The following is a 16,388-nucleotide window of genomic DNA, read 5'->3' as shown; positions in this document are numbered from 1 at the left end:
TACATCTGGACCTGATACTTGTGAATGCCATACAATAGAAAAATACAAAATTGAAGTTGCAAAATTGATTAATTGGTACGAAAAATATGTCAAGAGCTCAAATAGTGTCAGAAATTCATAGACCGGCTCGAAAAAATTACCGGAGGAGAAGATTTCTACAAAAAGGTTTAAATGATACATGGCAAATTGACTTAGTTGAAATGATTCCTTATGCAAAGTTTAATAAGGGCAAAAAATATATGTTAACTGTTATAGATACCTTTTCTAAGCACGCATTTGCTGAACCGGTAAAAAATAAAACTGCTGATAATGTTTTACAAGCTTTTAAAACAATTATAAAACGAAGTAAAACTGTACCAAAAAATATTCATTCAGATCAAGGGAAAGAATTTTTTAATATCAAATTCAAAAATTATATGCGGGAGAAAGGAATTAATCATTACCATACGTTTTCGGATCTTAAGGCGTCTATTGTAGAACGCTTTAATCGTACTTTAAAAAATTTGATGTGGAGAAAGTTTAGCTTACAGGGTAGTTACAAATGGATTACTATATTACCGTCTTTATTAAAAATATATAACTCAACCCCCCATAGAAAAACCAAGCTACCACCTGGAAAAATTTCTAAAGAAAATGAAGAATTTATTTTAAAAAAATTTTATGCAGAGCCTAAAATTTATCAAAAACATAAATATAAAGTAGGAGACTATGTTAGGATAAGTAAATATAAAGGAATATTTGAAAAAGGTTATAATGCAAATTGGTCTACTGAAATTTTTAAAGTTATTAAAGTACATAATACATATCCAGTTACTTATGAGTTGCGTGATTATCAGAGTAATGATATATCTGGTAAATTTTATGAACCTGAATTAACACCTGTTAAAAATTCTGACGCCTATTTAGTAGAAAAAATCCTAAAAAAACAGGGCAATAAAATTTTTGTAAAGTGGTTGGGATTTGACAGTAAACATAACAGCTGGATTAATAAAAAAGACTTAATTTGAAATTACTTGTACATTTTATTATAATAAATTTCGTTTTATAAAATTACATGACTATTTATTGAGTTATCTTTCTTCTTTTATAACCAAATGGCAACGAACTGTAATCAGGCAAAAATCTTCGCTTTTCGGATTTTGGTTGATATGTTTTGGTTTCAGACACCGTAATGAGTTCATGTTCTTTTGTTCTTCGAATATTGTCAGAAAGTATGGAAATATTTTCAAAATTGTTTAAATTTAAAACAGCTTCCTTCATCGTTTCAAAATTGATTTTGTGTGAAGCGTCGTAGTTTAAGCGAATTCCTTTCACCTTACAAACCACTTTTTCAGAATTATCTTTTGTAGAAAAAACCTTATAGGCGTAATTTTTTGGACCACCGCTTACAAATTCTGTAGCATAACTACCTTGGCCATAGCTTTCCAATTCATTAGTCATATCCCCTATAAACTCTCCAGTATGGGGTTCATATTCACCTTCACGACTTATGTAAAATATTGAGTCTGTATCGTAATATAAAACTCGATTATCTAGCTTTTCCAAGTATGTGTACAATTTTAGACGGGCTTGTGCGGTTGTGAATGCAGCAATAGAGACATTCACAGTTGATAAAGATTCTGTTACCTCTTCTTTGTATTGCCAGTTAATAACAATATTTCTTTCATTTATAGGTAAAATGTGGCATACTTCTATTGCTGCATTAGTTAACATCTCATACAACTCAAATGGCTCATTTATAATGTTTGTTTTTTGTAAGTTTTCTCTTTGTCCGAATTTACCCCAAAATGAATTTAACATCAATTTGGCAAATGATCGTAACCCAGGATTGTTCAAAATTTTTTCATATTCGAGCTGTATGTCTTCGTTTTGCAAAAAATCTTCAATATATTTTTCTTTTTGATCTTTAGTACAACACTTGCTGGGCCACCCTGAAGCTTCTTGTTTTATTTTTAAAAATTTATCCATCATTTTACTAAATAATCCTTCAGCGTTTTTAAGTTTATTATATTGTGATACGTCGTATTCCCATATTTCATACGTCTCCAATATCCTATAATTTTTTTCTAGAGCCTTAATAACTTCATCGATAACCCAAGTTCCTGTTAAGGCTCTTTCATCATTTGAATGTGTGCAAAATTTATTTTGATTTCTTTGTTCGCTGCATAAACGGCATAACGTAAACATTAATTTATTATTTTGCTTCAGCGGTAAAACCGGATGATACAAACGTTCAGGTGGCAATATTTTACACTTTATGAGACCATTTATGTTTTGTAAATTTAATGAATAACATTTAGTATTTCCAATATGGATTTTGGGATGTCCAATAGGGAATTTTCCGTATTTACATACATATGGATATAAGGAACACACATCAATATAATTTATTTTTTCTGCATTTTTGCACTTATAGTAACTAAATGTATTTCCTGTGCGACCACCATAAAATGCATCTCGAGGATATAACGGGGTACAGTTTACTAATGGGTGATTTTTTAAATGCTCTTTCTGTTTTGTACTTAGTAAACTTTCAAAGTCACAAGCCCACATTTCCACAACTTCGTAACCTAAATTTCTTAATCGGCTACTTTTTTCAATTGTTCTTGCATAGCGGTGATTTAGAGTATCATTTAAATCATCGTACAAAGGTTTGTCACGTTTATGTGGTAGACAAGAGGGGTGCCCATGAAAATAGCATCCGTAAAACTCAAAAACTTGATTAGTTTCTTGGCAATAACCGTCTACTTTTACACCGGCCACTATAGCTTCCCGTTCTTTAGCTGCATGTTGAATATTGATTTTACGGTTTTCCTCTTCAAAAACCAGCCACTGTATAGCCTGCTTTGACTGATTATCTGCATATCTATATCCATTTTTAGGAATCAGCCCGATAGTATTGGACTTAAGAAAATTTCTCCGGAACACTAAATTGCAGGCTGATGCTATAGTTGTGGCTTCTAAAAACGGTTCCACATTACATTCAGTTATGAACAATTTTCGAAACTTAAGGCAGGCTTCTCTTAATATTACAACATCATAAATACAGTATTCAATAATATCACGTTGCATATTAAAAACATCATTTTTATGATTTTCATGCCATTGCAGAAATATGTCACGTTCTTTTGGTTTCATGCTGTTTGCCCCGTAGTATTCTATTGCTGGTAAAAGGCCAACATAATTCGCATTTTTTATGGTGTTAAATTTGTATGGAAAGTATCCTTTTTTAAAATTTGATGGTAAATCAAAAGCTTTTGGGAGTTCGGAGAGAGCCATTGGAAAATAATTTAGCGAGTCTAGAAATTTTATGTTGTCAATTAACATCATTATAATTTTGGTTCCTCTCATGATTAATTTAGGTTTTAATACAGTTTCCTGTAATATATAATTTAAGATGAACTGATGATCAAACGCTTGTCCATTGTGAGCTATAACAATAATTTTTTTAAAAAGCTTTCTCAGTGCTAACAAATGTAAAACAAAGTTGGCAATAACGTCTTTTTCTTTAATTATTTTACTTCTAAATTTGCATTTTTGGCAAAACAACAGTTTAGATTCATCGATGCAACTATCACATCTCTGAGATAACACACATAAATTTGGTTCGTGAAGCCTTTCATTTTCACTAATTTTTTTTTCTTGTCGTGTTTCTAAATCATAAAATACGTAAATAAAGTTGCTTAATGGTGGTTCTTTGTCGTCTTTTTGAATAAAACATAGATGTCCTTGACTAACATGAATATTACAGGTTTTGCAAAATGATTCCCCGCAAATATGTTGTCGATTAGATTTATATGTCTTAAGACAACTTAAACATTTTTTCACTTCATCACAAATACTTTTGCTTTTTGAACCCGATGCTTTATGGTTTTCTAAGCAAATAGGGCTTCGAAACAGTCTGTTGCAATCTTTACATAAAATATTGTTTCCATTTGATCGGCATTGTGGTAATTGTTGACAACATGGGCATATACGAGAACATCTGTGGTCATTCTTTCCATGATACGGAATATTACACTCCTCACAATAATATGAAGAGCAAAAAGCCGCAGTAAGAGAGGTAATTACATTAAAATGGTCATCATAATGTAATAAATTGATCCTTTTACCATGATTACTCCCTTCAAATATCACATCTCTACCACCACCTCCATATTCATAAACAACAATTTTGTAATTATTTAAATGACTTTGAAATTGTTTTAATTCTGTTACTCCACAGCCGAGTACGGGAATTATGACGTTAGCTTGTTTTACCAATTCTTGGGCTTTTGTTAATTGTTGCTTATTTACATCTCGTCGAATTTTTTCATAGTTTACATCATTTTCTATTTTGGCAATAGCGGTAATTAGAGCACGGGGCAAACATAAGTTATCTTTATTGTTAATACTAATTATTCCAGTTCGTTGCTTACATTCCTCAACAAAATTGTTATATTTCTTGGGCCTTCCTCTACCAACAGGTAGACTGACATGTGTTACTGTCACACAAAAATTGTCCGTATTTAAACCTGTAACAAAAAAAAATTATGTAATAAAAAAGATAATACAAAATCAAAATGTAGTAACAACTTACCCTCGGAATTACTTTGAAAAATTTTTGAAATTATATCCCATACGTCTTCAAATTTTAAACTTTCAGCTGGCCTATAAGCAAGCCACGCAGGACCGCGGTGTTGAAAACTTTCTCCACAAAAGGTCAACCCGACCATGTCACTTTTTGTCAGGTTTTGTAATACATATTTAATGATTTTTTCCACGGCTTCCCTTACCCAAGTAATCGGGTCTTCATTGGTGGGTATTGGATTTATTTTAAATATTATTTTTCTCCCACGTACCTTAAAACGCTTGATAATTGTAATATAATCGCTTTCAATTGTATAGCGATTCGAATTTAAAAATTTTTGTAAGATAACTTTTTTAGACATTATGTTGTTTTTAAAATGACTTTTCCTAGCAAAATGATAGAAATAGAAGTTTTTACTCTTATTATAATGTTTCTTTCATTTTCAACGATCAATGTTTTTATTATAAATAATCTTCAACATTGTAACAATTATAAAATACTACCTGTCACAGGCTGTAATCGTATAATTTTGCATACACAAAATAATTCATTAAAGATAGAGAAAATTAAATTCATTAAAAATTGAGAATGAAAAAGGATCTATAAAAATGATAAATTTATTAATTTAACTTGTTTCTTTTGCAGGCTTTTTTTATAGTAGGTTTATTTAATAATTTTTTAATAATAGATTACTTTGTACTATCTTGAAAGAAAACAAGTATTCTATATCTACCTTTTTGTAAGAATTTTTAATTAATTTACAATTTTACAAAAATATGTAATAATTATATCCTGTTAAATGTTGTATAAATACTGAGAGAATTTGCTACCAACATTATCAGTTTTCAAAATGGAACCAACCGAGGTTGATCTTATTTTGCAGGAGTTCATTACTCCATACAACGCTGTGGTAACGGACTGTCAGACAGTTGTTCCACCAAAACGCAAAAGAATGAAGCTGCACCATGAGGTGCATATGAGCCAACAACAACAACAATCACAACAACAACAACAACAACCACAACAGCAACAACAACAATCACAACAACAACAACAACAACCACAACAGCAACAACAACAATCACAACAACCACAACAACAACCACAACAGCAACAACAACAATCACAACAACCACAGCAACAACCACAACAGCAACAACAACACCAACAATCACAATCGGAACTATTGTTTATTAACGCGTTTAATGAACAGCAAAATTTTTTTTCAAAAAAATATATAACTGTTTCCGAAATGGAAACAGATAAAATCTACGCCTTAAATGGCGTAGAAAAAAAAATATCCCAAAAGGGGAAAATTTATTGGGTGTTTATCACCCAATCCTTTTTTATTTTCATGCCGTTAAAATATGTGAATTTATTTTCACAAAAAGAAGAATATTGCCAAATGGCAAATTCAAACAAATTTTTAATTAAAAAAAATAAGCATGGAAATTTAGAACTAAGTTCAAAGTAGTTTTTATAAGTAACGATTAAGTATAATGAAAAATAAAAATAAAATTTTTATAATAAATAAGAAGTTTTTTGTTATTTACAAATTTTTCAAATTTTTCAGAATTTCTATTACAGCTCATTTTAGTTTTTTCAGATTTAAAATAAAAGGTAACTAGACCTACGTACATATGGATGTTGTATAATAATTATTACAACAAAAATTTTATAGGTACCTACATCTTAATTTTTCTTATCCGTAATTCTTATCTACAGGCGTGTTCTTTTCACTTATAGGTATTAAGGTCTTAAGCTATGTTGTACATTATACATAATATATACATATGTGCATATCATATTTTATTTTTGGTTCTTTACATATAAAAAATAAAAGTAAGTATGTTATATAATATATGCGTATTATTACATAAAGAATTTTTTATGTTCCACTTAACAGCTTCATAATCAAAACCAGGTAATTACTATTAAAAATACAGTTCTATGTTATATATTCTTCTATTACATAATATTTTTAAACCTCCAGCACTTTTTCTTTTTTCTTTTTATTTAATTTTCTGACCTTAAATAAAAATATTATTCAAATATGTAGGTATATGCATCATAAGATTATTTCTTTTACCTCTTTTAACGCGAAAACAAAAACAAGAACAGCAAAACAAAAACAATGACCTCGACAGGTAAACAACATTCTGTAAACAAGATTAATGACCTGTTAAACCAGACAACTCCTCAACTCGTAACTTAACTTTTCAGGCCAACTTCCTAAAACTTCTTACTTCCTAAAAACGTATAATTAAACTCGTATCACCTATATACTTCAAAAGGTCAACACCAGTTATACAGGTCATGACACACTTTAGCAGGTCATCTACCTATACCAGAACAGAAAGTATGCCATCATTATTACAAATTGAAAACTATAAGTTTTTATGCCCTATTGCTGCACATAATGGAATTAAAAAATTAAGATGTGCTGTAAAAAATGCAATAAACATTTACATACATTTGATAAAGGAAAAAATACTGAATTAACTACATAATAAAAATATGAAAACAAAAGTTCACTTTAACTTGAAATTAAAAATTCATTATATGTATGCATGGGATTTTGCTTACAGAATTGCTCGAAAAGGAATATACGATAAGCTTGCACGAGATAGGAACCGGTTTCAAAGACGTATACAAATATTTGAACCAGTGATATCTGCAATTCTAACCTGTAGTCATCGAAAAAAAATATTTAAAGAAAGATTCCAAGAACAAATATGTACTATATATAATTATATTAAAGAAAAAGTACAAAAAAAAAAAAAATGTGTTTTGTAATTTATAGGTATATACGTTCTATAGAACATTCTACTTTAAGAAAAATACAAATGCGTAATGTATTAACAACTAGACTTTTTTTTGATTAACCAGTTTTTTTTGCATTTAAGTACAATCAAAGAAAATGAAAACAAGAATTTGTTTTTATTTTCAACGCAACTATTTGCATCAACAACAACAAATTTCATGCATCTTGTTTTTCTTATGCAAAAGTAAGCAATAAAGACATTCCTGCTATTTCTTAATTATGCATAGTAAAAACAAAAACAATGCGGTGCGCAAGCAACTAAATACAATAACAAGAATTAAGGTAGAAGGAAAATAAAAATTATAGGTACCTCAATGTAAATAAAACAAGTTTTTTCCTTTTTTACTATCAAGGTAAAATTAAAAATACATACTTTCTGATTTTTCTGATTACCTAATACTATTTTTAAAATATTTAATTTAAATTTCCTTATCTGCTGGACAACTCCGGCAAAGGAAACTCACATGTAAACAAATCATGCAAAGTCTCAAGTACGCTGAACTCGGACAAGTAAACAACTTGCTTTGCAACCTTTGACCTCATTGACCTGGCGACCACCTCAGCTTCGTACATTCATATGTACATGGGTCATAACACACTCAAACAAGTCATCTACCTATACCAGGAAATAAACGACCAGTTATACAAGTCATGACACACTTTAGCAGGTCATCTACCTGTACCAGGAAATAAGAAGTGAAAGTAGGTCGTGCGATATGGGCTGATTTTTTCCCATCCCAGAGTGCCAGAATACCTACTTGCTTAGTATACGAAATAAATGAAAAATTCTTGTTATTTGAATTACTAAGCTAATTTATAGTATACTGCGTATACGCGATGTCATGTAAATAATTATTCCAGCCATAATCTTTTCAATCACAATCTTATTTCAGCCAATTTCTAGACTGAAAAATCTAGAATCCAATTCTAGATTAGTTTCGTTTTTATAATTCTTGACTGTAATACTTTAATTGACAGGAATATACAATTTTGTTATAATAAATTATAATAATTTTTAAAAGTGTCTGATGTTCTAAACAAGATAATTGTGAACCTTTGATAGTTTTTCAAAGAAAGCTTTAGTTAAGTAGATATTTTATGTAGAGCAGAATGCTTTCATCGATTTAGTTCTCCCTTACGTTGTAGAATGTTAACATTGGAATACAAAAAAATTTTTTTTTGCAGTGACTAGCACATGTGTTTCGTTTACTTTCTATATGTATTTTAATTATAATTTTGAATTTATGTAACTATTTTTTTTTAAATAAAGTGAGATATTCCTTACGCCTTTTTGTCAACTTCTAATTTTTAACTTAGGCCAGATTTTGAAGAAAGTGCCGAAAAATTGGTATAATTTTTAATAATAATATTTAAAAAAGATTTAACACTAGTATTTGAACTTTAATTTTCGGCTATCCAGCAAGTTCTTGGGTAATTTTATAGATCTAAGCTATTTCGTTGTTGGCTATTATAATAAACTTTGAAATTTGCGTAACATTGATCTCTTTATTTAGGGAATTTTATACCATTACCATAATAAGTAGTCAAATCAAATGCATTATTATGCACTCTGTTAATGACAATATACGATTTAATTTGGAGCACATAATTAAATTTTTAAGAAGCCATTTAACTTATAACAACATTAAATACATAATATGTACCTACATACACTACATCATTGCAGAATTCTTCCCTTCTTTACGGTTATGTGAGTGGCAATGACAAAACTATAAAGAGTCAAAATTTTAAATAAGGTATAAAATCGAAAAACTTTTTCGAAACTATAATAAAACTTTTTAATTCTCTTTTAAATTTTAAAAGCTATTGTAGATAATTTTAAAAGATAATAATTATAAAATGGCTGGTGTATAGAGTAAGAATATTACTATAGTAAATTCTTGCATATTTTCTAAAATCTGACTTCATAGTACTTTAGTTCAGTATAGTATATAAGAATTGTGATCAACTTTATTATTTTAATTTTTTATTAATTTTTTTTTGATTTTTAAATTAAGTAAGGGTCACGTACATTGTTAAAAAAAATCCTTTACTTTTTCTCTTTTGTTTTTTTTATTTCTTATTTATATCAGTAAGTTTTCTATGAGATTTTGTGCTGAATAAAAGAGTTTTCATTGAAAATTCGTTTCGTTTTTTTTTATAATACAAAAGTTTGGGAGTGTAGATAGACTATATTTTCCAGTTTTCCATATACTTGTAGAAAAATAAAAGTAATGTAATTTTTTAATTACAAACTTAGATACTTATTATTATAATGTTAACACATTTATGTGAACTTATGAGGGTATTTTTGAGTACCTGAAACATAGACAAAAATAAATGAATATTTATAATGCAATATTTCTGTTCGTAGAGAATGTCTTTCACAATTTAATATTTTAGTTGAATAATATTATAAAAGTTATGATATACGATGGATATAAAAAGTATATAAACATTTTTTTTGCAAGAAAATCGTGTAAATGTAATTTTATATTTTTTATATTATTAGAACAAAAATTTAATGATTTTAGACAGGATATTGAACGTAAAATTTTTTACTAGCCTTGTCCTGGTTCAAAACTAAAAATTTGCTTTATTTTTATGATAAGTGTTAATATTCGAAGAATAAAGTTTAAGATATTAGATTCCACATACAGATCAAAAAAATTGCCTAAGGTTAGATTTAAAATCTAAGTGGTTCCCTGGCTACGGGAATTTAATGAAAACAAAAATATTTAATTTTTAAAAGTCATATTGTTTTTTGTCTATATCATTTATAATTCCAAAAAATACAAAACTCTTAAACAAAAATACTTTTAAAGGGTTAGCAGAGGGTTTGAAACTAGGACAATAGCCTATTTTGTGTTCTATGTAAGTTTTAAAATAATAAGAAAAATCAAGTCTTGAAATAACTTAAGAAAATATTTATTTTTTTTTTAATTTTTAGTGATTTCCTAGATTTTCTTATTCCGGGAATTTCAATTGAAATTTTCCAAAATTGCAAAATTTATTTTTACACAATTTTTTCCTATTACTGAAGCTTCAATTTTGGTTAAAATATTTTAATCTTTTATGATCTAGTTCTGGAGATAAAAACCCATTTGAATTTCACCATCTTAAAAATTTTATTAAAAATTATGAATTCCAGAAATTAAGAACATGACTCAAAATAAAGTGAGGTGGCGAGGTTGTGTGGAGGCCCTAGGTTCCCTCGGGGAATTGTAAAAGGAGAAAAAATGCACCAATTAGCATCCATTACGTGTTAGATTTAATCACAAAAATATCATTTGCCGTCATGAATTTCTTAAAATTTTTATTAAACCCAATAATTTGTAAATTAAGATGAAAATTTAATTTGATATATATGAAACCAATATGAGTAATAATAATTTTTTGTATTGATCCTTTTTCATTATTATGTCCTTGTATTGGCATACAATAAATTTTGTAATGATTTCAAAATTATTTCTAGGAATACTTAATTTTTTTTTATCTTTATTTAGCGCCTTATCTTTTTTATGTTTTTTTTTCAGCGTTTCTGTGGCTTTGATTTTTTTTCCTTTTGCTTTCCTTTTATTTCCATTTAAACTTAATAATCTTTAACTTTTCGTTTAAGTACACCATTTTTTGTTATTTGTAATCCTGTTTGTTGTTTTTTTAAATCCATTTAGAAAAAAGTTTTTTTTTTTTATTGTTTTTGTCGTTTTACATTTTTAGATTTATGAAAAAAAAATACATGAATAAAACTTTTGAACACACATATATGAAGCAAGGAAATAGTGTATTTGTTTTTTTTTTTGGGATCATAAAGAATTTTATAAAGGAAACTTCACTTTAATTTTATGATTTCACATACATTATATGAAAATGGCGGTACATATTATGTATATTATATATGAGTATGTATGTATGTATTGTTTATAGGATTACAAAGCTGTATAAAGTCACAAATAAAAAAACAAGTAAAACAAAATAAAATTTAGAACAAAAAAATTATAACTTTTTATTTTTTTAAATGAATTGCTCTTTTGTAACGCGAACACTTTAATATTATTTAGAAGAGACAAAAAGAGTTATATTGCAGAAAGGTCGCAGCTTAATACGCCTGTTTGTTCTGTTATATTGTAGTTTTTATCGTAGGGTTTTTATTATTGTGAATGCTGATGGTAAAAAATTTTATATAATATCGTATAATCCAAACAAAAATATATAAATAAAGTTTTCATGTAAATTAACGTGCTGATTTATGCAAACTTCGGTTAAATGCAATTAATTTTCGAGTCTTAGGAACAAAACGAATTTAATGTTGTTCTTATCGTCGAAAAATTTAGAAAGATTTTTCTTTTTTAGAATTCTGTAACAATTATTTGCCCAAATTTCGTTAATCTTTTTTAATGCAGAAATTTGCGTATACTTTTCTAAATTTTTAAAAGCAGGAAAGCAAAAATCGTGATTATCGAATTAAAAAAATTAAAACTGTTTACTTCCAATCGAAAATAACGATAAATATTCATAAATTTTTAAGCGTTACGTTTTTTATTTTATGCAAATTATTATTAAATTATTAAGCTAATCTCAAAGTTTTAAATCAGGTGATATAGAAAAGCTCCATTAATTCGATGAATCCAAATGAAATTTTCCAAAAAATCGAAATTATTTTTTTCCTAGTCAAAATTACTTTCTGAACCACTCATTCAAAGGGACAAAAAAAAACTTTTTTTTGAGTATAATGTCGTTTTAAATTTGTTTCATATAACAGGATCCTCAGGGAAAAAACGCTATTTTCCAAAACTAAGTTTAGCAAAAAATTCGGAATATTTCAATTATTTATAATTTTTCATATGAATTTTTTGTTAGCTATAGATAATTACCACATTAATGGTGTTGCACGCAAAACCAACCCAAAAAATATTTTTTCTTATAATATTCCAATCGAATTTTGTAACAGACCGGGTTCTGTCATAATATTGGAGTTTCAATAACCGGTACTTTAGAAAATTTTCAATCGAAATTTGTTCATTGATAAATTGTAAAAGCTGTAAGGATTTTCTTGCTTCTACCCCGACCTGCACTAATATGTCAAAGTAACTGAATAGAGCTATACAAGTTATATAAATTTTATTTTCTTTAAACCTTTAGTTTTAACTCACATTGTTGTGAAAAATCGCTAATTTGACACTCAGGTGTTGCAATTTAAATTTAGCCTAAATTTATGCAATTTTATATGTTATATTGTATTTTTCGTAAAGCAAACAAAAAATTCTTTCATTTTTATTACATTGAAACTTTTTTAAAAAATTTCCTTTTTTCCTTTTTCTGTTCTAATACCAGAGTCAATGTTTGAAATATGTATTTGAAACAAATGAAATACTTTTATGATTATTCCATATGTGATGCTTGTGTTTTACAGCCATTTTATTAAATTTATTTATTATTCGTTCGTTTTTTTGTTCTGTTTTCTTTTTTGCTTACAATATAAATTTACAGCAAAATTATAGTGATGACAGAAAAGAGATAAAGTGAAACAATGTGTATGTACGATAACAATTTTATTGTAAGATTATGCAATATGTGTACATGTATTTATTCCACTTAATTTTTATTTTATGAAATCAAAAGCCGTTAAACAATAAAAAAGATATTATGAAAGAGACAAAAAGTAAAAGAAAAAGAAGTATATTGACTTTTGTTTCCTTCTTTTGTTTTTGATACTCGTAATAAATAAAGATTTTATGGTGCATAGTTTTGTAATTCTTATACATGTGTAGGTAAGGAGCACATGCGCTTACTTTACATTATGTATGAAAATGGAAATTATTGAATAGATCAACAAGAAGTTGATTTAAAGAAATTTTAATTAATAATTACGGAAATAATGTGAAGTTTTTTTTGTTATTTTATCAATAAACTATAAACAAAATTTTTTAACTAATTAACAAAAAAAAAAATTAATTTTTTTTTTAATTACTCAGTGGTGACAAGGAAAAGTGAAGTTTTGCAGATTTTGATTTTTCTTTTTAATTCAAATTTTCTGCAGTTAATTTAATATAGTGTTTTTGAAGTTTGATTGAATTGCCTATGTTAATTCAGGAATTATGCAGAGAAAAATGTAGAAAGTTTAAGTTTATTGAAAGATAAAATTTAAAACTCAATATAAAAAATTGATGCTCCGCATTTTGTTGATATTTAGACTGGTTTTGAGTATTTCTCGAAAGCACAATTTTTTGCAAAACATTTATATACATCATGTGAAAATTTTGTAATTAGTTTCACTTCGTCTGTCTTTAAGATAGAAAGCGAAAATTTAATATGTACATAAATCTTTACTAGAAACTAATTTCCGTAGAAGAAAATTTTTACCAATCTCCCCCCACTCTAAAAGTTATAGCCCGTCAAAAAAATAAAAATGCCATTTTTAAGTAATTATTATGGAAAAACCAGAAATATTTTTTAAATTCTGCTGATGTAGAGCAGTAGCGGCTGGCTTCTTCAATCGCAGTATATTTCGAAAGTAGTAAAGTTATAATTATTTTTTTACGGTTTTTTTTATGAGAATTTGATTACGGAACATTTGTCTTTTTGGAATTTTGAACAAATTTAGTTCTTATTGTTATTTTTAGCAAGTAAAAAATTCCGGCTACGCATCCAGTTTAAATTTAATGATAGAATGTTTCAGTGTATTTTCGATTATGTGTACATTTTCTTACAACCGATGAAATAAGAATCAGTATCGTCTTAATATATTCTTTGAATAGAAGAATGCAAATATTGAAGAAATTACCCGATTCAGTGTGAAGTATAATAAATTCACCAACTTAAAGTGATTTAAAGTTTTGTGTTTAAAAAGTGTTAAAAAGTTTAACAAAAACCAGTTATCTTTTCTTAAATTATATTTATTTTTTTTTATAACTATCACCATGATATTTATTACGTTTACCTTAAATTTTGACAGATTTTTGTAAGGATTTTTTTTCCTCCTTTCTTTTTCATTTTAATCAAATTTTCCTTTTTTTTTTGTTTGTGTGAAAGTTTGAGACTTTTGAAAAGAAAAGGATCGAAACAATCGCAAGAAAGTTGATAAAATTTTCAATAATTTTTTTTATTGTAGTTTTTTTTTGTTTTAGTAGGGATTTGATTTTCCCCCGAGGTGGGCGTTTTTATATGTAAAAATTAATTTTTTTCATAAAATTTTTTATATTTTTTTTTCTAAAATGAAAATTCTCTTGCTACTTCCTTTTTTATTGGGAGAACGTAAAATTTTTACAAGATATTTTGAATAAATTTATGGATATTTTATGTTTGCTTTCAAGAAAAAAAATACTAGCTAGCTATGCTGATTTAAAATAAAAATTTCAGAGTTTTATTTTATGTATTCACAAAAAATTATGCCTTGTTTTCTTTGGGATTGCTACGGGTTTTATTATTTAGTAGAATATTTTTTTTTTATATTTATAGGGTGCCGGAAACGGTTTTTGTGTTAATGAAATTAATGATAAAATTACGGTTCCTAATGTATTAAGTGTTTTTGCATACTGTGCAGGGTTTATTTTTCGGTCAGGTTGTCAACATGCTGTTTAATTGTATAATATTATAATTTTAGATGTTTTCCTTACATAAATTGTTATATTTTATTATTTTATATTTTAAAACTGTTAGTATTTCTTTTTAATATTGATATCTTCCACAATAAGGAATTTTCATGAGTACAAACAGAAATAAGTGTTTTTTTTTTTAATTTTTATAATGATGATATTAGATATTTTTTTGTGCACAAGATTATTATGATTATTAAAAAATTAGGAAAATACCAAAATCATTTAACGTAATAAAGAATTAGAATAAAGTGTTTGTCATTAGAAAAATTATAAAAAGAAATTGAATTTTTGAGTCAAAAGAACTAGGCAGAAAAATTAAAAAAATTGTTTTTTCTGACAGTCTACCAACTGAGCTACAGTGGTATGAAGAAATTGCCGGCAAATTGTTCTAAACATTGCAATATTCTACTAATATACTTATTTATTTTTCAATAATGACAATACTTTTATAACTTTATTTTCAAATCTCAATCAGAACGCATTCAGGAGCTTTGAAAATTGTTTTATCATTATCGGTCATTAATTTACAGCCTAATCATTTATCTCGCTTTTTCATCTCACTATTAAATTGTGAGATAAAAAATAATAAATTTTATTCACATTCAAATTAGAATTCTTCACATTTCCAATAAGATTACTCATTTTTTCATAAGATTAAGATTTTTTGTCAAATTATCGACTGAACATCTTACCTTCAAAAACACTGTGATTTTCTACGTTTGGGAAATTTTTCTACGTTCACTATAAACTTAACCTTGAATTGAGTAAACCGCGAAATTTTTGTCCAATCGAGTAATATCAGCTCTCTTCACAGTTAAAGCATCTGGAATCTTGTGAAAATACCTTAATTATAATGGCAACTTTCAATCTATTTTAATAGAGAAATAAGTTTAAAAAAAATCATATATCTTTTTAATATCTAATTAATTAGTTTTCCTTTTTCTTTCTAGTTTCCTTCAATTTCCTTCAATCCATAATGGTTTTAAATTAGTTTACAATAAGAATTAAAATTAAATTCACTGGAAAACTATAATGAAATTATAATTACTTCTCGTTCATTAGGGATTATTTAGAAATTGATTTTCTTTAACAAAATTAATAACGGTGTATGAAAACCACAATTTTGAAGTTTGAATTTATAAGGAAACAGTAAATATGAATTTTTAATATCTTATGCCAGTATGGTACCTCATATAAGATAATTATCTTATATAGATACCATAAGTTTTAGAACTGTCTACTAAGAAAATATTTTATCAAAAAAATAAATTATAACTAATGAAAAACAAAATAATCTATATTATTTTCCTGTTAACTGGTAGTATCTTAACAAAATTGAAAATAATTGTAAATGTTAAATTATTTTGGTTTTAAGAGGGATTAAGGACATAATGCT

General features: G+C 27.0%; 2 protein-coding genes across 2 annotated transcripts in view; one reads left to right on the top strand and one right to left on the bottom strand.

The window, feature by feature from the left end:
* Positions 1-1,062: 1,062 nt before the first annotated feature.
* Positions 1,063-4,931, bottom strand: LOC129606506 (uncharacterized). The gene is made up of 3 exons (XM_055516847.1): positions 4,850-4,931; positions 3,522-4,514; positions 1,063-3,299 (listed from the first exon to the last, which is right to left on the bottom strand). Exons 1-3 carry the CDS (start codon positions 4,929-4,931, stop codon positions 1,063-1,065), a joined length of 3,312 nt encoding a protein of 1,103 aa, XP_055372822.1.
* Positions 4,932-5,420: 489 nt separating this feature from the next.
* The window catches only part of LOC129606505 (uncharacterized), a 113,975-nt gene continuing 103,007 nt past the window's right edge, over positions 5,421-16,388 (top strand). Inside the window, exons 1-2 of the mRNA XM_055516846.1 lie at positions 5,421-5,540; positions 5,682-5,855. Coding sequence (XP_055372821.1) covers positions 5,421-5,540; positions 5,682-5,855 — 294 coding nt within the window. The remainder of the gene's footprint in view (positions 5,541-5,681; positions 5,856-16,388) is intronic.

This window comes from Condylostylus longicornis, unplaced genomic scaffold, assembly GCF_029603195.1.
Source record: "Condylostylus longicornis isolate FDR11 unplaced genomic scaffold, ASM2960319v2 ptg000018l, whole genome shotgun sequence".
In the NCBI taxonomy this organism is placed as follows: domain Eukaryota; kingdom Metazoa; phylum Arthropoda; class Insecta; order Diptera; family Dolichopodidae; genus Condylostylus; species Condylostylus longicornis.
The sequence above is the reverse complement of the archived record's forward strand: the minus strand, read 5'-3'. Positions and strand labels throughout refer to the sequence as shown.

Excerpts from the sequence above, each read along its gene's own strand:
- LOC129606506 (XM_055516847.1), bottom strand. The coding sequence starts at position 4,931 with ATGTCTAAAAAAGTTATCTTACAAAAATTTTTAAATTCGAATCGCTAT. Across the intron at positions 4,515-4,849 it reads TTATATTACAATTATCAAGC|GTTTAAATACGGACAATTTT; the intron begins GTTTTAAGGTAC and ends TTTTTGTTACAG. Across the intron at positions 3,300-3,521 it reads CCAAAAATGCAAATTTAGAA|ACTCGCTAAATTATTTTCCA; the intron begins GTAAAATAATTA and ends TAAAATTTCTAG.